This window comes from Budorcas taxicolor, chromosome 17 (genome assembly GCF_023091745.1).
Source record: "Budorcas taxicolor isolate Tak-1 chromosome 17, Takin1.1, whole genome shotgun sequence".
Taxonomy (NCBI): Eukaryota; Metazoa; Chordata; class Mammalia; order Artiodactyla; family Bovidae; genus Budorcas; species Budorcas taxicolor.
The window spans coordinates 37544354-37567895 of record NC_068926.1 but is presented as its reverse complement, the minus strand read 5'-3'; the positions used below and the strand labels follow the sequence as shown (position 1 = coordinate 37567895).

Genomic DNA, 23542 nt, shown 5'->3' with positions numbered 1-23542 from the left:
AACATAAGCTAACTTCTGTTGTCTATTAAATCTGCCTCCCATAATGTTTCCTTAAGCTAAGAATAAATCTACTGTTATCACATAGTTCAGGATGCTATATATACATAAGATAGCACACACTATAAAATTTCAGGTTTCTAAGCAGTTTTAGACAATTAAACTTGAGTAAAATTTGCTTTTAAAAAAGACGTTATTGGATTACCTTCAGGAAATGGAGGTCATTTCAACGGTACATTAGCATTTTTAGCAACAATAAAACAAAAATATAGTAAGTAAAAAGATTCTCCAAACAATGTAAGCTTTTACTTTAAGCCTGGATAATAATCTGCTTATTTCAATAAACCAAGGTACTAGTTTTAATGCACTTCTACTGGCTTTTTCTTTGCCCTGAAAAATGAGAGCAATGATTTTTACTTCTATGCAGTGTCTCAAATAAGAGGATTAGTTAGGTTTCGAACTTCAACACACAGTGAGAGAGTTGTTTAAGGATTATATAGGAGTTAAGCAGAATTCATTTGGGAAAGTTATTAAGGAATGAGTACTTAGATGGATTATATTTAAATAGCAAAGGCAATGGAGACGTACATCTTTTCTCACCACTGTGGTGCTACCCCCTAATTCCCAATTTCTGTTACTAATTGTCCTAAACCGCTAATACTCATCAGTTCTCTAGCCAGTTTTTTTTTTCTCTCTGTTGTTAATTTCCCTAAATGTGGTTTACTCTAAGCAGACACAAATAATGCTTCTATTTTGGAAATAAAAGTTCCTGCTAATGCAACACTGGACTACTTCAAAAGAAACAAAAACGTCTATTTCACTAATAAGATATATTTGTAAGCAGTTGACATCCCAGACAAACTTGCATTAAAAATATAATGCACTCTCGTGATTGAAAGCAAAATGAGTCAATAATACACTGCAAACATATTACCATAATTATTTTCCTCCCTTCCTCCTCATTTTCCATAGCATGCTGCAGATTATACAGTGAGTGTCAAACAGAATTTGTCATCTGTGTACAGCCTAAGGACAGTTTATGTCTTCAAATGATATTTCATTGAGGGATAGACAAATGACTGAAGGCTGGGTGTGGTGCAAAAGATGTTCAACTTTTCTCTTTAAATGACAAGAAATTTTTAGTGATGAGGTGGTCACTATGCAGCTTTTAAAGCGTTCCTTTTCCTCTGTGACATTCCTTTCAAGGCACGAAAGATTAGAAACAGTGGATGGGACAAAATATTTTGAATTAAGAATTTTAAGTTTCCACAACATCTTTTATTTCTTGTTTAAGCATACCAAAAGGACCAAAAAAAAAAAAAAGATTGATTACCCTCAAGATGAAATGGTGTTTAGAATCATTGGAAATTCCCTGCAGTTGAGTTATTTTTAATTATTTAAATTCCTATTCCATTGGAAAAAAACATAACAGTAGATTTGGTTCTTATAATTGAAATAGTTTCTCATTAAATGTTGTGTTAACTATTTCTAATCAACCAATATTACTAATTGTGTATGTCTTTGTTTAAAAACAAAACAAAACAAAACTATTTTATTTGGGCCATCCAAGTAACTGATGTTTGGCTAGGATACAAACTTAGAAAGTTAAACTGTAAATTTAAATAATGGATTAGTGCAGTGTATTGGAAAACTCTTGATTCAATAATTATTTAACAGGGCTTCTAGGCTTCTCCAACCCAGATGACTGTGTTTCCCTTCTCAACTTCAGTGATCTCACAGTTTAACTTATTGAGTCGTCCATCGAGTATAAAGAGAGAGTCCTTGGAAGGAGTCATCAGGTATTGACCAAACAAGCCACTGTCCTGGATTTGCCTGTTCTTCAGGTTCCAAGGCCATTCTTCTGCCTTGAGTGGTTCCTTAAGGCTTTTTATCATCTTAACCTTCCCGGAGGCAAGCTCCACAAAGAGCACATCTGTCTGTGTGCTTGAACTACCATAAATGTTGTACTGATGGCCTTCCGTAAAGGATGGCTGAAAGGCCAGGTCAGATATGTGCAGGTTAGTGTGAATATCAAAAGCCTCTTGTATTTCTCCTCTGATGGTGATGTACTGGACCCTCACAAGACCTTTCACATCACTGATGGTGACAAGATAGTGTCCATCTGGAGAGATGTATGGAGTGCCCGTCACGTCACTGTTGAACCCAATGACCGAGTCGGTGACACCGTCCACCAAGAGCTGTGGGGGAGCCGCCCCAGTGCCGTTGGGTTTGCAGCCAATGAAGTAGTATCCTCCCAAGTGTGTGTATGCTAGTGACTGTGGGATGCATTGATAGTCCTTCAAATTAATAGTCTTGATGTATGACATGGTTTCAAGATCAATCTTTTGTAGGGCAGCTTCATCTTTATGAAGAATAAACCCAAACCTGCAAAAATGAAAATCAAAGTTAGACAGGAAACTCCAAAGGGGTGAAGGAAATGCACTATGGGCAGGTGGAAAGGGGACTCAGAGCCTGGGCAGTAGCTGTCAGGCTGTGCAGGAACTGGTGGCTGAATCTTGTTAGAGTCCGCTTTAAATCCCACTGCCCTCCTCCTTCCTTAGGTTGTCCTTTCATTACAGCCAAATAATTATAACTCATGCTATAGAAAGCAAAATAATTAAAAGTGATGTATCTAGTTAACTGTAACAACATTTTACTTTTATCATTGAGGGCCAAAAAGTAAACATATTTTGCATGTCTCAAAACCCACTGAAATTGAATCAACTTAGTTAATGTCTAGGAAAATGAGAAAGAATGAAAACCTTGAGTATACATCTTTTCCACTCACTTCATTGACTTCTTATATTGCTTGTGATCATCAAATAAATTTGATACTCATCACTGTTTAGAAAAGTATTCATATTTTTCTCATTTTAAGCTGTTTCTTCTTAATAGATGCAGATTTAGGGAGTATAGAACTATTAGACTTCTATTTATTGCATTTTAGGATCACCTTAACTACCTTTATGATTTTAACATTTATTTTATTATGTTCTAAATACAAGTTAAAGTTTCATCCTTGACATGCTAATAGTGTTATAATTATTAATGATACACCTGTGTTGTGTTGATCATTTTACACTGAATAATGAAGAACTTTGGATATTTATGGCATTTTTCTATTAAATTTAATTTAAAAATAAATATATTTTAAAATATGTTTTGGTGATCTCTTTGATTACTTCAGTGATTTTTGTCCTGAATGCTAGCTATAGATGATCAGAAGTCCCTGTGAAATGGAGAAGTCAATTTTGTGGAGTTTTGCTTGTTTGGGGTTGAATATATATGGAAACCCTTACCTATAACATGGGTGACTTCCTAGCAAAAATAAGATAAAGTGAGATAGAAACTACTTTACAAAGTTACACCCAAAATGCACAGAGGCCAACAGAATTGGAAGTGACTTTTTTTTTTTATTGATTAAAGCACCGCCTAATATTTCCAAAATAAACACCAATACAGTATACTAACACATATATATGGAATTTAGAAAGATGGTAATGATAACCCTGTATACAAGACGGCAAAAGAGACATAGATGTATAGAACAGTTTTTTGGCCTCTGTGGGAAAGAGAGAGGGTGGGATGATTTGGGAGAATGGCATTGAAAAATGTACAATATCATATATGAAATGAATGATCAGTCCAGGTTCAATGCATGATACTGGATGCTTGGGGCTGGTGCACTGGGACAACCCAGAGGGATGGTACGGGGAGGGAGGAGGGAGGGGGGTTCAGGATGGGGAACACGTGTATACCTGTGGCGGATACATGTTGATGTATGGCAAAACCAATACAATACTGTAATTAACTTCCAATTAAAATAAATAAATTTATATTTTTAAAAAAAGAAAAAAAATAAAGACAAGAGAGGTATTGTTAACTGACTTTCCTTCTAAATGAAAAAATAAGATTAAGATGACTTTACTGTAAGTATTAAAACAAAAGGCTTCTGATGTGGTTCAGCGCTAAAGCAGGAGATACAGGTTCAATCCCTGGATCAGGAAGATCCCTGGAGAAGGGAATGACAACTCCACTCTGGTACTTTTGCCTGAGAAATCCCGTGGACAGAGGAGCCTGGGAGGCTACAGTCCATGGGTTGCAAAAAAAGTTCAGTTCAGTTCAGTTCAGTTCAGTTCAGTTCAGTTGCTCAGTCGTGTCCGACTCTTTGTGACCCCATGATATGCAGCACGCCAGACCTCCCTGTCCATCACCAACTCCTGGAGTTCACTCAAACTCATTCACTCAAACTCATGTCCATCGAGTCAGGGATGCCATCCAGCTATCTCATCCTCTGTCATCCCCTGCCCCTCCTGCCCCCAATCCCTCCTAGCATCAGAGTCTTTTCCAATGAGTCAACTCTTTGCATGAGGTGGCCAAAGTATTGGAGTTTCAGCTTTAGCATCAGTCCTTCCAATGAACACCCAGGACTAATCTCCTTTAGGATGGACTGGTTGGATCTCCTTGCAGTCCAAGGAACTCTCAAGAGTCTTCTCCAACACCACACTTCAAAAGCATCAATTCTTCTGCACTCAGCTTTCTTCACAGTCCAACTCTTACATCCACACATGACCACTGGAAAAACCATAGCCTTGACTAGATAGACCTTTGTTGGCAAAGTAATGTCTCTGCTTTTCAATATGATATCTAGGTTGGTCATAACCTTCCTTCCAAGGAGAAAGCGTCTTTTAATTTCATAGCTGCAATCACCATCTGCAGTGATTTTGGACCCTCCAAAAATAAAGTCTGACACTGTTTCCACTGTTTCCCCATCTATTTCCCATGAAGCAATGGGACCAGATACCATGATCTTAGTTTTCTGAATGTTGAGCTTTAAGGCAACATTTTCACTCTCGTCTTTCACTTTCATCAAGAGGCTTTTTAGTTCCTCTTCACTTTCTGCCATAAGGGTGGTGCCACCCTTATGGCAAAAAGAGTTAGACACTACTTAGAGACAAAACAATAACAACAATTAAAACAAAACAAACTCTAAGAATGGCTCATTTTATTCTTGTCACCTAGAAAATTCATTTTCCATATGCCATTTCTTAAAAAATTAATTTTTGTAAAAAAATTGCCACCTAAACACATAATATAGAAATATGGTACATTCAGGATAATAGCACCTTAAAATTTCAATATAAGCATGTGACAAGCTCTAAATATGAATAAACACAGACTTTTAACATCATAGAATAAAACAAGATGAATATTCTTTAAAAAGTCAATCATAATGATGGAAGCTATGGAGTGCATAAGCACAAATATTTTACTAAAATAGACATAATACTGTAACTGCTAGTATCACTGATCCTGTTCATGAATGAGGCCAGTTGTCTTGCTGTTCACTGCACTTATTGTTCACTGAACCCATGGCAGGCAAGGGGCAAGCTAAGAGGCTAGAAGAAAATGCAAGGAACCATAGGAACTGCAGACTCCTTATTCTTTCCTCGCTGGCGCAGCAGCCATAGCCACAGACACACTGTATTCTCTCCTCTGTTATTGACTCAAGGGATACAGCCATGATGTGGCATTAATGCCACTGCTTTTTAGTTGGAACCCATATTCTTGCCTGGAGAATCCCAGCAATGGGGCAGCCTGGTGGGCTGCCGTCTATGGGGTCGCACAGAGTCGAACACGACTGAAGCGACTTAGCAGCAGGAGCAGTAGCAGCATATCACAAGTAGTCTACATCTGAGTAAGTACCTGGCAATGTGCATGTGCAGAGCTGTAAGTGATCTCAGCTGTTACATAATCATGATTTATAAAACATGGGACAAAAGCAAGATGCCCTAGGGTGAGAGAGCCTGACCATGCCATCTTAGCTAATTTGCTCTTTCCCTACATTGCTTCTATGTTACTACATTTCATAGAGTTAGGAAACTATGCAATAATTTTAGATATATTTGAAAATTTGTGAGAGACTATTTGTTGCCTTTGGAGAGAGCATGACTTTTTCTATACAAAAGAAGAACGACTGTGTATAACTACTCCTTTAAAAAGATTTCTTAAACATTTATTGAATGGTTACTAAATAGTAAGCACTGGAAATATACTGGAGGTGAACATAACTCACCCTGCTTCCAAAGAGTCTAGAAATTTTAACGGATTAAACAACTGAAATTAAGTGATTAATGCTTAATTATAATATTCTGAAGTATTATTACTTAGTAACTATTACTTTTTCTATATATACTTGAAAGGGAATAAAGTAATCATTTTGAAAATAATATTTGTACAATATTTCAGAATGACATGCATAATTTCTTATTAATTTCCTGAATCTTTATCTTGTCTTGTGTCAGTAATAACTGGGTCAGTGTTCTTTCAGTAAACAAAGCTCATACCATACCTAGTCAGGATACAATTTCAGTTTTGATTACAATGGTATGAAGACACCTTTATGATGTTAGCAATCATTTCCAAATGTTCCCATCAAAAAATGAATACGTGGTGTAGGTTTTAAGTACTTTGTTGTTGTTCAGTCCAACTCTTTATAACCCCATGGAGAGGCACACCAGTCTCCTCTGTCCCCCACAATCTCCAAGAGTTTGCTCAGACTCATGTCCTTTGAGCTTGTGATGCTATCTAATCATTTTATTCTCTATCACCCACTTCTCTTGCCTTCAATCTTTCCCAGCATCAGGGTTTTTTTCAATGAGTTAGCTCTTTGCCTCAGGTGGCCTAAGTATTTGAGTTTGAGCTTCAGCATCAGTCCTTCGAATGAATATTCAGGGAATATTTATTTCATTTAGGATTGATTGGTTTGAACTCCTTGTAGTGCAAAGGACTCTCAAGAGTCTTCTCTAGCACCAGTTTGAAAGAAGCAATTCTTCAGTGCTCAGCCTTCTTTATGAACCAACTCTCGGATCTGTACATGACTACTGGAAAAACCATGGCTTTGAATATACAGAATTTGTGGGCAAAGTGGTGTCTCTGCTACATGAATACTACCTTAATGCTAAAGAATTTAAAAGCTCTCAAAATAAAAACCCAGTCCAATTATTTTTGTGTTATCAGCATCAAAAATACCATACAGTTGTAAATATAAATAATTTGGCTGGCTTTTACTTGTCTTAATAAATAATGGACTTGGGCTATTGAAAAGAGGTGTGTTTCTATTCATTAACAGTGATAAAGGATACATAAGTATGAAGATGTATACCTGTGTCTGGTATCATTTATGAATTTGTTAATTATTATGGAAGATATTGTCTCTTTTTTGTTATATATGATGCATGTGCTCAGAGGCAAAAGTAGTAATTTGCACATTTAATAAAAGCCATAAACCAATCAAGACTTGGCATTTCAGTTCTCTTAACCTTGTGTCTTCTGTTCCCTTTGGGCAATGTTATTTGAATGCTAAAGAGGAAGTAAGAGACAAGCTCTAACTAACTTGAACTAGTTTCACTCTGATACTGAAGGGTGCATTCAAGTTTTCTGTTATACAATCCAGCCTCTTTTGGATGTAATTAAAATTTTTAAAAATGTTTCAGTTAAAAATTCAAAAGCCCCTTGTAGGGTGATGAAATTACATTCCTTTTGGCATCCATGTTGTATGCTCCTTCAGGACTATAGATCTAGCTGCATAAGCAGATGCATTGAGAAAGCCTTCAATTTTTCACTGCTGATTTATTGGGTAGGAAGTAGTGTCTCTAATTCAAAATTTCCCCGTAGTACAGATTGATATTCTGAAGTCTTCCACTGTTCATTAGTGTGTGATTATTATTTACAAGGCTCTCAACTGTCACGTCTGCTTAATATTATAAAATTCTGCATAGTACTAGGCCTAAATTTGTCTAGTATTTGTCAGAATGTCTATAGGAAGTTCAAGACTATGACAAATAAGAGAGTTAAAACTTATTCTTGTGATCACTTTGTTTATTAGGGAAATACAGCAACTAGGAAAGTTGGACCTCTCATCACGGTGTTGTGTGGATTTGATGTCAGATTTGTTGAAGAGGGTGACTTTTCTTCTTTCCCAAATTATTTAGTTTTTCTGAGTGTTTAATCAATTTAGTTCGTTATATAGTTTATAAAAAGATTCAACTTTAACTACTGCTTTTATGCTTTAAAGTGAGGTTTTGAAGTGATTCATGTTCAGAGAACTTGTTGTTTTGGATAAAGTAAAGATTTTCAATATGGGCTGATTTAGTTCATGACCCAGTTTTTCAACATAATGCATATATGAACTTACATAAAGTCCTTGACTTCCACAAGTTTCAATTTCCTCATCAGCATGAAGAGAATAAAAGTAACTTGTTTTGAGAATGAGAATAAATGTATGATTATTACCAGGAAAATAGTACATTCTCAAAAAACAGAATTTGTCCATGTTTTATATCTTAAGTAATAACAGAGTTAAGAGTCTCAGTAGGGGTCCCCAAGGGACAGGAGGAAATAAACCTCAAGGGGTAGATTTTTTTCCCTTCTCTGTTGAGGACACCTGGTTCCCCTAAGCTTAACTTTTCTCAAACCTTGAACTAACTGATGCATTTTTCTTATGGAAATGTTTTTCTTAAGCTGTGTTAATGAAACCATGCATTTGCTTTGAAAGTTGCCTTTCTTCAATTTGGTACCATCTAACATATTTTTCTTTTCTCAAACCTTGGGCTGACAATGGCTCAGTTCAGTTCAGTTCAGTTCAATTCAGTCACTCAGTCATGCTGGACTCTTTGCTACCCCATGGACTGCAGCACACCAGGCTTCCCTGTCCATCACCAACTCCCGGAGCTTACTCAAACTCATGTCCCTCAAATCGGTGATGCCATCCAACCGTCTCATCCTCTGTCATCCCCTTCTCCTCCCACTTTCAATCTTTCCCAGAGTCTTTTCAAATGAGTCAGTTCTTCCCATCAGGTGGCCAAAGTACTGTAATTTCAGTTTCACATCAGTTCTTCCAGTGAATATTCAGGACTGATCTCCTTTAGGATGGACTGGTTGGATCTCCTTGCAGTCCAAAGGACTCTCAAGTCTTCTTCAACACCACATTTCAAAAGCATCAATTCTTTGGTGTTCAGTTTTCTTTACAGTCCAACTCTCACATCCATACATGACTACTGGAAAAGCCATAGCTTTGACTAGATGAACTTTTGTTGGCAAAGTAATGTATCTGCTTTTTAATAAGCTGTCTAGATGGGCCATAGCTTTTCTTTCAAGGAGCAAACGTCTTTTAATTTCATGACTGCAGTCACCATCTGCAGTGATTTTGGAGCCCAAGAAAATAAAGTCTCTCACTGTTTCCATTATTTCCCCATCTATTTGCCATGAGGTGATGGGACCAGATGCCATGATTTTAGGTTTCTGAATGTTGAGTTTTAAGCCAACTTTTTCACTCTCCTGTTTCACTTTCATCAATAAACTCTAAAAGATAATGTCTCGGAACAAACCAGTATTCATGTCAATTATTTTATGGCCTGGGATGACACACCTTGTGCCATTTTAATCTCATAAATGCATATTGTGGGAGAAGGGCCTGGTGAAACTCCCTCAGCCTCTCTTATCTGTTTAGCAGCTCTCACTAACAAACAAAATGCCTTGCTAAAAGCTGACAAGCAGGCATTCTTTCTGTCCCCTTTTGATGTCTGTGTCAAAAGCTTTCTGTACCTCTATTATACTTTAATAAATCTTGGCTACACAAAAGTTCTGAGTAGCCAAGACTCATTTCTGTCCCGAGATCGAAATCCTCTCTCCTTGAGCTCACAAATTCTGGTGTAGCACACGGCTTGCAACCGCAACCTTTCAGTCGTATAATTTTCCCTTTGGTATCAAATATAATCCTTCTTATGGCATAATATATTTTTATAATAGATTTTCCATAGATGGAAAAATAAGAACAAATGTCAGTTTTTTTTCTATATAGTCAGTATTCCCACAATGTGAAAAATAAGCATGCACTGTTACCCAACTATGATGAGATTTCTCTATTTGTGAATTTAACAGAGATCACTTTAATAATAGAAATTCACATTTTTCTTCTTGCCCTCACTTGTATCAACAGGATTTATGCCCAGTCCACACCTCACCCAATCACCAAATAGTTCACTTGATCAGGAACAAGGGCAGCCTAGCTCACTCCACCATCTTTTAGGGTTGCTGTTTCAGTTCTTAGGGAGGGGGTGGAGCAGATGGCCATGGGATACTGGTGACTTTCAACTCTGCACAGATGATGGGGTTTGAAATAGATACCTCAAGGACTTTCACTAAAAATACCAGGAAATTTTGTGGCTGACTTTAGGACCTGGATCTTTAAGAAGATGGAGAGTTGCAGTCATAGTTTACGCCATGACAATTCAGGAGCCTTGCAGAGGAAGTGATTTGGCAGAGAGAGGAAAATAATAGATACTTAGAGAGAAACATGATTGAAACATCATGAATCCTAATAAAGAGTAGCTGCACAAAGACCTCCAGATCCCACAAGACCAGGATATAGGCCTTGCATTTGAATAATGAATGGTTTTCCCACATCTTTCATTAGACAGTCCCCAAATGTGTCTGATCACATAGAATCTCACAAAGCTGTTTTAAGTTACTCACTCTACAGCATCTGCAATGTTATTCTGCCCCTGTTCTGCTTTCAAATCCATCACCTCAGATGCTACTGAAGGAATCTCCTAATTGCAGCTAATGATTCGTATTAATTTGCCGTACGGTCAGTCCCAAGAGCAATGATACTCTAAAGTTTAGAGTAAAAGTTACTCCAAAGATTTGCAGAAAAAAAATTATTTTATCTCCTGAGTTTTCATTTAGGGTTGACTCTTACCAGAGTCGATGCAGATTCCCACCTGGACAGTTCTGTTTAAAGCTGACTTCTAATATTAAAGCTGACTTCTGGTCACTAAGGACCAGCTCCCATCTTAGAAGCTGGGAAGTGTTTCTTTAATAAAAAAAAATATTGGAATATAGTTGATTTCCAATGTTGTGCTAGTTTCTACTGTACAGCAAAATGAATCAATTGTACATATAGCCCCTTTTTTTAAGAGTTGTTTTTCCTATATAGGCCATTACAGAGTTTTGAGTAGAACTCTCTGTTTTATACAGCAGGTTCTCATGAGTTATTCACTTTATATATAGTAGTATGTATATGTCAGTCCCAATCTCTAAATTTGTCCCTCCACTTTTCCTCCCTGGTAACCATTAGTTTGCATTTTACATCTGTCTCTGTTTGTTTTGTAAATAATTTCATTTGTACACCTTTATTTATTTATTTTAGATTTCACATATAAACAATGTCATATCATATGTATCTTTATGTGTTCAACTTACTTCATTCAGTAGGGTAATCTTTGGTTCCAAAAGTTTGTTCTTTTATGACTGAGAAATATTCTATTGTATATATTATAGCACATCTTCTTTACCCACTTCTTTGTTCATGGACAGGGAGTCCCTGGTGACTCAGATTGCAAAGAATCTGCCAGCAATGCAGGAGACCCAAGTTCGATCCCTGGGTCAGGAGGACGCCCTGGAGAAGGAAATGGCAACCCACTCTGGTATTCTTGCCTGGAAAATCCCATGGATGGAGGAGACTGGCAATCTAAAGTCCGTGGGGTCACAAAGAGTTGGACATGGCTGAGCGACTTCACTTTCACTTTTGTTGATGGACATTTAGGTTACCTCCATATCATGGCTTTTGTAAATAGTGCTGCAATGGCTTTAGTGTGCATATATTAATATCTTTTTGAACCATGATTGTTTTCTGTTCCCACAGATTTAGCAGTCTTTCTGATTCACCCTCTCTTTTGCTATATGATCTCCTTCCTCAAACCCTGTCATCTGCACCTAAACAATCTTTCTCTGTATATCAATGGATGCAAATGGGGAGCAGTAAGTGGAGACTGAGTATATTTGAGGTTTTATTTAGCCAGATACTACACCCTGCAGTTAAAAAAATGCTGCAATCCACATATAAATGAAAGCATTTTCCAAAACTTTTCTGAGGTCTCAATTTTAGAAACTATATTGTTTGAACTGTATAGAAAACATATGCTAAAGTAAATAATCACTACTTCATAAAATGCAGGATTAGTAATATCTTGTTTTTCTAACTGGATATGTATCTTGCTTTTCCAAATGGAAGTTAAGAAATGTTTAACAGATAAGGAACTAAAAGTTCCTCTGCTTGTAATGGGCTTCCCTGGTGGCTCAGTTGATAAAGAATCTGACTGCAATATTGTTGACCCAGGTTCAATCCCTGGGTCAGGAAGATACCCTGGAGAAGGGAATGGCAATCCACTTCATATTCTTGCCTAGAGAATCCAATGGATAGAGGAGCCTGGAGGGCTAAAATCCACAGGGTCACAAAAAGTCCGACATGCCTAAGTGACTAACATACACACTCCTTGCAGTTAATGTATAGCTCCACATACACAATGTGCTGTTGAAATAGCATCTTCCATTGTGTTACAGTTAGCACAGAGTTTTCATGGACACACACCGTAAATCTGACATGAACCATCATTCACTAGTTTATGAATTCTTTTATATTTACTTGTTTTCTATTATCCTAGACTGACCCTTGTATGAAAAGATTGAATGTTGTTGCTACTCAAGTACCAGAGGATTTAGTTTTTATCTGAACTTCACATAAATAGCTCGATAAACTATACCTGTTCATAAGCAGTGGTCATATTCACACTGGGAAGAGGGAAAGCATAGAGAAATAGAGTTGATACATTTAGTAGAGATTTATAACAAGAGCAAGGTCAGTCTCTGAATTATCCTAAAGCTTAGATGTGTTTGACAAATGATAATACTTTGATGTTTTCTGTTTTCAACACACAGGTTGAAAAGCTGTAAAATGAACACCAGGATGCCCTCCTGCCTGACTTTTATAAGTATATTTTAGAAATTCTGTATTAAAGATTTTAGGTACATCACCTCTCCCTTACTTTCTTTTTTTTTCTTAAAAAGAAGTGAAATGTGTTTATGAATATGAAGTCTACTATTGTCTTCTTTCTCTCATATCTTATTTTTCTGTGATGCCAAGAATTTTATGCTTCTAGAAAAAACTGACATGTAAATATATAACTTAATTTCACTATATTGAGAATGTCTAATTTCTTGACAGCATTAATACAGTATCTGAAGGTCTATAACTTCTAGTGAGTAATCAGGGCATACAGAAAAAATAATCATATTTATTAAGAATTCTGTGCACACCACATGGACTACAGACCATAGTTTTAATATCTAAATTATCCACCATATTTTGAAGAGCTTAAGAGCTTAGGGGAAAATGTGACAACTATGCCTTAATATGGCATTTTTAAAGACTGGTTACTCTCCCCAGTTTGATTTTGGAAAACAACAGGAAAATCTGAAAGAGCAACCTCTCTGACTTTTCCTGTTCTTCTGATTAGAATGTTTTTCATGCAAAAGTTAGTAAATGGATCAGAGGTGATATACCAGAAGTGGAGTTAGTAATTAGAAGAGAGAAATAATTTTTAAGCATAGAGTGGATACTAGAAAAAGTAGATAAAACAAAGGAAAAAAAAACAATTTAAAATCTTTCTAATCAATTAAAAATATTGCCAAAATGTCTACTGTATACCTGTAAGACAGAAAAAGAAGTGGAAAAAAAAGTTCCATGAGGAACCATGTTTGGCATGGTTTGGGATCTGGAGACTATGTGATCATATCCAGTAATTATTCACAACCTACTATATGCAGCACACTTTATAAAACCTTAGGAAGAAAAGGGGGAGGAAATAGATGGTTTCTCTCCTTAAGGAAATTATCCTTAAGGTCAAGCAGTGGGATGCTTTTAACTGTGTGCCTTGACTTGCAAAGTGTGTTTAGGGAAATGCTTCAGAGAAAAGATGGGTGTAGCTACATCCCTGTAACAGTTATTAGCTTGTATTTTTGTTATGCTCACCTTTCACTTGAAGAGAGAGCGTATATCAGTCTGGATCCCAAAAGGGAAAGAACAAACTCTAATTAGAATAAATCAAAGGGGTTTACAAAACAATGGAAATTGACTACACGGGTTAGTGCAGTAGTGTATGGAGAGCAACAGTAAATGTATTGTCACTGCCGTGTTCTGGAAGGAAGGAGCTATGTGGAGAGGTATGTTTTGTGAGAAGGTGGGACTTCATATCTTAAGAAACAGCTGTTCTACAAGAAATCAGCAGACAAGGTGCTAAGGACAGGGTGTATGTGGAGACATATTACGCTCTTGTCCTATCTTCTGCATGCAACCTCCAGCCCGGCTTCTTACTGGTCAGAAAAACCAGCCAGTCACATTACCCAGACCCCTGGGATGGAGAAAGGAGGAGAAAGGTAGAGTTTTTACAAAACAGCAACACCAAAGAGGCTGAAAAAACCCATTGAATGAATGAACAGAACTGCCTGGAGTGAGGATTGTAACATACATAAATCTCTAATTGAGATCACTTGACAATTGATATAAAACAAATATGTACATTTGCAAGTTGCAATAAGGAAAATTCTTGACTTTTTTGCCTGAAATGAATGCTTCTTTGCATAACATTTTCTTCTGATAAAGGTGTGGAAAATGTCTCTAAATTTTAGTTATTATTAAAACATTTTTAATAACTGCCATGTACTGAATGTGTGTGCCCTATACACTCATTCCCTCCAAATTCACATATTGAAGCTCTAATTTTTCATGTGATGGCATTTGGAGAAGGGACTTTTGGAAAAAATTATATCATGAGGGTGGAGCACAGATGAATGAGACAGTGCCTTATGAGAAACATAAGTGAGATGATCTCCCTCTTTCTCTCTGCTGTGTGAGGATGAAGCAAGATGATACTGGTCTGCAAACCAGGAAGAACCCAACTAAGCAGATAGATACATGGCCTCTGACTTTCCAGCCTCAGAATGGTAACAAATAAATTTCTGTTGTTAGAGCTATCCAGGTTCTGGTATTTTCTTAAAGCACTTTAACTGACTAAGACAGACTTTGGTACCAGAAGTGGGGATACTATTATAAAAGTGTGACAGCAACTTTAAAGCTGAGTCATGGCTAGAGGCTGGGGGAGTTATGAGTTCATGTGAGAAAAAGTCAATATTGCTATGAAGCGGTTGTTAAAGGTAACTCTCATGAAAGCCCAGGAATAAAAAAAGGCGAGAAAGCCTCTGTCTTCTTAGAGAATACAACAGAAACCATGAGAGAATGTGGAAATATGGACGGTAGAGGTCATTCTGATGAGGTCTCAGATGGTAGTGAGAAAATATCATTGAAAACTGGGGAGGACCATCCAAAGCCCTAGGGGTACAATCCCTCACTTTGCAGAGCTGCCAAGGCAGAACGGCCATTCCAGCAGGTCTGGAAGGCACAACATCAAGCTAAAGAGTATATCTGGAGACCAAAATTTCATGGAGTTTGCCATGCTGTGTATCAGACTTGCATGGGACTCATCACTATTTTCTTTGCTCTTATTTCTCCCTTTTGGAATGGAGCATGCATTTTGTACCTGCTCCACCACTGTATTTTGTGTTCACCCTCAAAATTCACATGTTGAAGCCCTAATTCCCAATGTGCTTCTATTGGATGTCAAGACTTTAGGAGGAATTTAAGTCATGGGAATAGTGCCATTATAAGAAGAGACATGAAAGTTTATCTCTCTCTCTGCCATGGGAGGACATTGCAAGAAGATGCTGCTCTGCAAACAAGGGAGAAGCCGAGCATGCTGACACCCTGGCCTTTGACTTTCCAGCTTCTTAAGAATGAGGAATAAACTTTTGATTAAGCCACTTGGTCCATAGTATTTTGTTAAACTAATGGAACTAAGATAGACATCATGGAGTAAAAGTTATACACATATGATTAATGTTAGTAGTAGTATAATTATTTTCCCATCACTTTTTACATTTTCTTCAGACAAGACTAAAGCTTCATGAGCAACTACTTTTTAACAGACTAAGGAGTTATAACATAAATTCTGAAATTTATTTGAATTTAGTATTTAAACACTGTATCGTCATGTGTGTGTGTTCTTGGGTATGTAAGGGTAAGGTAAAGGAAAGAGCTTTGTTCTGTTTTCTTTAGTTTGCATGTTTTATTTATATTAACAATCATAGGACAGGTATCTCATATTGTGTCTTAGTTTTTCTCTTTCAACACTATATTTTGCAGATATGTTCCAGTAGCACTGTGTAGTATTTATATTTATTCTATTGCTTTAAAGTTGTTCACAGGCATCTGCCTTATGAGTCACCATATTTCACTTATTCTATTCCATGATGTGTGTACTCATGTGGCTTCATTCAACTGCTGGGTTGGTTGGTGGCTGAGCACAGTAAGGAAGCCTGCGGTGGCTGGGTCTCCCTCTTTCAGTGTGGTTTTCTACCCTCAAGGATGCTACACAAGACTTTCTCCCAAGATGACTGTGGCATTCTAACAGGGGAATCTCTAAATAGTCAAGTCTCTGCTTGCCTCATGTTTGCTCTCATCCCTTGATATTAAGGGTCAAGCCTAGGGTCAATGTGGAAGGGGGCCATCCGAAAGTATTGATGCTATGAGACTATTCACTGAGACCTTTATTATGTTTCAGTGTCCATTATAACTGTCCATTATATGAGGTAATATTTTGAATAGTGTTGTACTGAACACTCCATCATTTCCCACTAATTCAGAATGCTGTTTGTTGGTCACATGCCTTTAGTCTATGTCTGAATGTTCTATTTATTTCATCAGCCTTTCTCCTTAAGCATAAGTTTTGCACTATTTTATTTATAGAGCCTATAAATATGTATAAATATCCAGCAAAATGAATCTTTCACATTTTTTCCTCAGAATTTATTGGCTATTTTGTATGCATAATGTTCTATAAACTTTATAGTTTATCAAGTTATAACATGATTAGTATTTTTATCTTATGCTTGGTAATCAGCTCATCTAATTAAAAAATGTGGATATTTTGAGGGGATTTATCAAATCTATCCATTAAGTAGTGGAATTTTAGCATTTTAAAAAGCAGTATGATATATATTTCTATTTATTTAATTTATTTTTAACTTTAATATCAAGAAACAGTCATCTTTTCTTGGATATATGCATAAGTATTTTATGCTTTTTGTTGCTAATGTTAATAGATTATTTTTTCCATTATTTCTACTGATTGATTTTTGTTGGTGTATATACAAATTTACTGATTTATGATTATTACTCTTAGGACCCTTAATATTCTAAATTATTTTATTTTTTAGTCAGTTTACAGGTGATTTTCTAGTGTTATCTATTTTTAATAATATCATCTGTAAAGATGGATAACTTCTTACTTTCCCTTTGTAATTTTTAATCCATTTAAGTCTTAATGTTTATCATTATAGTAACTAGTACTTTCTTTTTATTTTTCAAATATAACTGTTTTGACCTAATGGTATTTTAGCAATATGGAAAATTATTTGTTGAATGGAATAAAAATTTCAGAAACAGACTCATGTCACATGGTGAATTAAAAGCATAATAAATATGCATAATATATAGTGTTGAGTCAGCTATTTAACAAGAAAATATATATATCTCATGTCTGATACAAAATAATATATAGATAGATGAAAAGAAAATTATAGTAACAATGAAAAATCACTAATTATAATAATATTAAAAAAACAATATTAAAAGATGAGTTGGTAACAGTATTACTGTTAAAAACATCAAATATTTAAACTGGAGAAGATGAGGCCTTTTTAAGCAAGACCCCACATTTGATAAGTCAAAGGTAGGGCTTTATAGAAATGACTGTATTTTGGAAAAAAAATGGCTAATGCAACCTATTAATATCCTGATTATATAATGAATAACTAAAGTTAGAAAAAAGAAAGAAGCAAAAAAAAATTGCCCATAAATACTGCAAGGTAGTCATCTGGAAGGATTTTCACTGGAACACTGGCTGCAGTTATGAAAATTAGAAATAATCTAAACTTCATACAATAGAGGAATAATAGAAGAAAGTAAAAATAAACAATAAACCATCTACCAACTGAAATCTCATTCTGCAGTTATAAGAATGACAGCATATTAGTAATGACAGAGAAGAATCTCTAAAAATGCAAATTTTTAAACAAGTATACACCAGTCTGAATTTCATAGGTGGCAATAGTGGTAAAGAACCTGTCTGCGAACGCAGGAAACATAAGAGACGTGGGTCTGATCCCTGGATCAGAAAGATTCCCTGGAGGAGGGCATGGCAACCCACTCCAGTATCCTTGCCTGGAAAATCCCATGAATAGAGGAGCCTGGCAGGCTACAGTCCATAGTGTCAAACAGAGTTGGACACGACTGAAGCAACTTAGCACAGAAGCATGCAGGCATACATGAGTTTAAAAAGTATATTGTTCTTTTTAAAGTACTTGTATGTAATTGCTTCAATAAATGAACTGAAAGATTATTCACCAGTCTATCTTTTCTTTTAGAGAGAAAGCACTATGAGTCCTTTTCTTGTTATTGTATATATTTTTGTGTGTTTTTTAATTTTTAACTAAGATTAAAGGAGTGAGATGCTAATTCATTTTACAAATTAGGAATATATAATGTTAAAAATGTTCAGTGAAATTGGCACTTTCTTATATTCCTAAAAGCCTTGTAATTGCATGTAGAAAATAATTAGTAATTAGCATTAAAGATCTTTCACACAGTTATGTCCTCTTTAATAGTGATTCATATCCAAGTTGACTAACCTAAGAAAACAATAATAAATATAAATAAAACTTAATTCAGAAATGTATGTATAACATTTTATATACAGTAGTGAAGATTTACAAATAACTTGTATTTGCATAAATGATGATATAGCCACCTAATACAATAGAATACACATGATGAAAATATATTATAAAGCATTGATTTAAGATTAATGTATATGCAATAAAGTTATATAAAAATATAATATTGTATGAATAGTATAATTAAATCATTAACCATAAAATAAGCAAAGCCCCTGCCTGCACTGATAAATATGCACAGAGATAAATATGCCCAAAGGTAACTTTGGTCAAAGATTGGATTAAATTAATTTTTATTTTGTTTTGTTTTAAATTTTGTAATTTTTTTTCCATTCAATGAGTATAATTTATTTTTGTAATAATGTTTAAGAAATATATAGAATTAATTATAAACATATGCATATATACTATATATGTATTGTATGCATTTTATAAAGATGGGCACAATGAAGGACAGAAGCAGTATGGGCCTAATAGAAGCAGAAGATATTAAGAAGAGGGTAAATAAAGGTCTTAATGATCTGGATAATCATGATGGTATGATCACTCACCTAGAGACAGACACCCTGGAGTGTGAACTCAAGTGGGACTTAGGAAACTTTACTATGAACAAAGCCAGTGGAGGTGATGGAATTCAAGCTGAGCTATATCAGATCCTAAAAGATGATGTTGTTAAAGTGCTGCATGCAATATTTCAGCAAATTTGAAAAACTTAGCAGTGGCCACAGGACTGGAAAAGATCAGTTTTCATTCCAATTCCAAAGAAAGGCAATGTCAAAGAATATTCAAGCTACCATCCATCTGTATTCACTTCACATCTCAGCAAGATTATGCTCAAAATCCTTCAAGCAAGACTTCAATAGCATGTGAACTGAGAACTTACAGATGTACAAGCTGGGTTTAAAAAGGCAGAGGAACCAGAGATGAAATTTTCAACATCTGCTGGATCACAGAAAAAGAAAGAGAATTCTCCCTCCCTCTCATCTCCCCTCCCCGACACACACACACTCAAAATCTACTTTGTTGACTGGGTTAAAGACTTTGACTGTGTGGATTACAGCAAACTTGGGAATACCAGATCACCTTGCCTGAGAAACCTGTATGCAGGTTAAGATGTATCAGTTAGAACTGGACATAGAACAGAGTGGTTCAAAATTGGGAAAGGAGTACATCAAGGCTGTATATTGTCACCCTGCTTATTTAACTTATATGTAGAGTACATCATGTGAAATGCCAGTCTGGATGAAGCATAAGCTGGATTCAAGATTGCTCAGAGAAATACCTCAGATATGCAAATGACACCACTTTAATGGCATAAAGTGAAGAGGAACTAAAGAGTCTCTTGATGAAGTTGAAAGAGGAGAGTGAAAAGCTGGCTTAAAACTCAACATTAAAAAAATGAAGATCATGGCATCTGGTCCCACCACATCATGGTAAATAGATGGGGAAACAAAAATTCCAGAAAAATGGAAACAGTGAGAGACTTTATTTTCTTGGGCTCCAAAATCACTGTGGATGGTGATGCAGCTATGAAATTAAAAGATGCTTGCTTCTTGGAAGAAAAACTATGACAAACCTAGACAGTATATTAAAAAGTATTGAATCACTTTGCCAATAAAGGTCTATATGGTCAATGCTATGATTTTTCCAGTACTCATGTATGGATGTGAGAGTTGGATCATAAAGAAAGCTGAGCACCAAAATATTGATGCTTTTGATCTGTGGTGTTGGAGAAGACTCTTGAGAGTCCCTTGGACAGCTAGGAGATCAAACCAGTCAATCCTAAAGGAAATCAAACCTGAATATTCATTGGAAATACTGATGCTGAAGCTAAAGCTCCAATACTTTGGCCTCCTGGTTCGAAAAGTTGACTCATTGGAAAATACCCTCATGCCTGGAAAGACTGAGGATAAGAGGAGAAGGGGGCAACAGAGGATGAGAAAGTTGGATGGGATCACCAACTCAATGGACATGAGTTTGAACAGCTCTGGGAGACAGTAAATACAGGGAAGCCTGGCATGCTGCCATTTTAGGGGTTGCAAAGAGTCAGATATGACTGACTGAACAGAAACAATAAATACATATTTGTTTAATAGTAAACAAAATATAGGGACTCTAGATTGAAAGCTCAGAAAGATCTCATTATAATTACTGACCATCATTTTAGTCTTAAATATGCATTTACTAAGTGAGTAGATAAATGTATGGACTGTGATTAGAGTTTCAATAAAAAGATACATATAAAGAGTCATCTTCTGAAAACTATACTGTAAAAAAAAATTAAGATACCAGAATATGTTTGGATATCAACTTAAAGGAAAAATGTATGTAATACAAAGCATCCTTATATTGAATCAAGAGAGGAGATGATGGAAGATTAAATTCAAGGCGCAAGTAGGAAATATATAGTAACTGAATATTAGAGGACCAACAGAAGATGTTGTGATCTGTAATGTACACAAAGCATTTGACTAGTACTAGATAGTGACTTCTTATTTTGTTCAGTTTTAAGAAAAACACAAGTAAGAACTAGAAGAAACCAGAGAATGACATATGAACAAATATAGAATATCAATATCAATATAGAATATTAATAAATAGATATAAATTGTTAAAAGGAAACAAAAAATTCTAGAGCAAAAATTACAATAATTAGAATGAAATATTTGCTACAGGATTTCAACAGCAGATTTGAGCAAGCCAAATTAAGAATAAGCAAATTTAAAGGAAAGTGAATGAAATGATCTAATCTGAAGAAAGGATAAAGAGAATTAAGTGAACTAATCAGAGCCTAACAGACTTGTGAGATACTACCAAGTATATCAATATACATGCTACAGATGTCACCAACAGAAAGAAAAGAGAGAAATGGGACAGGAAATGTAATTAAAGGAACAATGGAAAAACAAATATTTTCCAAATTTATTGAAACCCATAATTCTATGTATCCAATGACCTCAACAAACTCTAAGGACAAATAAAGAGATCCACATCTAGACATACAATAATCAAACTGTCAGAAGCCAAAATACACACATGTAAGAATTAAAGATTTTAAAATTAAAAAAAAAAAATAATAATAAAAAAAAAAAAAAAGAAGCCAAAATACAGAGAAAATCAGAAGAGCAGCATAAAAGAGCCTCAGTAAGATTAACAACACATTTCTTATCAGAAACCATGAAGCCTAGAAGACAATGGGATGACCTATTCAAAGTGCTGAGAGAAGATACATATCAACCAAGAATTTTTTTATCCCACAAAAAGACCTTTCAAAAATAAAGCAAAATTGAGACATTCTGAGATTTTAAAAGCTTAGGAAGATTGTGCTACTATATCTGCCACATAAGAAATTCTAAAAGGTATACTTCAGCCTGTAATAAAAGGATACTAGCTAGAATTTGGGCAAAATCCTAAAAAAAAAAAAGAAAAGAATGAAAACTCTCAAAACTTACATAATTTGTAGAAGCCATATGAATACATTAAAAAACCCATGTAAAAGAAGCTACTTAGGTAAATATAAAAGCGTGTATTATTGTATTTTGGGTTTCTTTTTAGTTCCTAGACAACTAAATAAGCTATAATTATAAATCTGTGCTTCTGGGAACACATTGTATAAAGACATAACTCTTGAAAACAACAACATAAAGAAGGAGGGGCAGAGTAGTGTAGATTCAGGGTTTTGTATACAAATAAAATTAAAGAAATGTTGAAGGAAACTAACTTGTCTTAAGATGTTAATTATAATCACCAGGACTACCACTAATAAAATGACTAAAGAGAATATGAAAAAGGAAATGTATATAAGATATCCAAAATTTTCACTATAAAAAATCAGCACAAAAGACAATATTAATGGAAGAAATGAAGAACAATAGTCATACAAAATGTACAGAAGACAAATAGAAAATATGGAAGAGTCATAGTAGTAATTTACTTAAATGTAAATGGTTAAACATTCCAATTAAAGTTATATAAGAGCAAAATTTCTTTCTTTAAAAAGAAAACAGACATGATCTACTCTATACTGTCTACAAGAGAGTCATCTTAGATCCACAGACAAAACTATGTTGAAACATGTAGAATGGAAAATGATTTTCCATGAAAAGAGTAACAAAAAGATCTGGGATGGCTATACTACTAACAATAAAAGATTTTAAAAACAAACTTTTAATTAATTACAAGAGACAAGGAAGGACATTATATATTGATGAAAGTGTTCCAAAACATGTGAAGCAAATACTGACAGAACTAGGGAGAAAATTCTACAACAGTTGGAGACAAATATCACATTTTCAATAACAGATTAAGCATACAGATTTTTCAAAAAGAAAATAGAGGACTTGGACAACGCTATAAAACAATCCCACCCACAAAACAGTAGAATTCATATTCTTTTTAAGAATACATGAGACTTTTCTACGATAGTCCATATGTTTCAACCACAAAACAAATCCTATCAATTTTGTAAAAACTGAACTAATACAAAGTATCTTCTCCAACAACAGTGAAGTTAAACTAAATATCAATAACAAGAAACTGGAAGATCACAAATATGTGGAAATTAACTCTAAAGACCTAACAAGTGAAAGAAGAAATTGAAAGGGATATTAAGAAATAGCAGTTTATGTGTCTGGAAATAGCAGTTTATGTGTCTGCCTACATGTGGGAGACCAGGTTCGATCCCTGGGTCAGGAAGATCCTCTGGAGAGGGAAACGGCAACCCACTCCAGTGCTCTTGCCTGGAAAATCCCATGGACAGAAGAGCCTGGTAGGTTACAGTCCATGGGGTCTCAAAGAGTCAGACACGACTGAATGACTAAAATTTCTTAGTTTATATTAATAGAATAAAGGAGTT

The 23542-nt window shown here is 35.3% G+C and overlaps 1 protein-coding gene across 1 annotated transcript in view; it reads right to left on the bottom strand.

Annotated features, from left to right (window-relative positions):
• Positions 1-1679: 1679 nt before the first annotated feature.
• FSTL5 (follistatin like 5) overlaps positions 1680-23542 on the bottom strand; it is an 858755-nt gene continuing 836892 nt past the window's right edge. The window contains exon 15 of the mRNA XM_052654835.1: positions 1680-2382. Within this exon, the coding sequence (XP_052510795.1) occupies positions 1680-2382 (703 nt within the window). The remainder of the gene's footprint in view (positions 2383-23542) is intronic.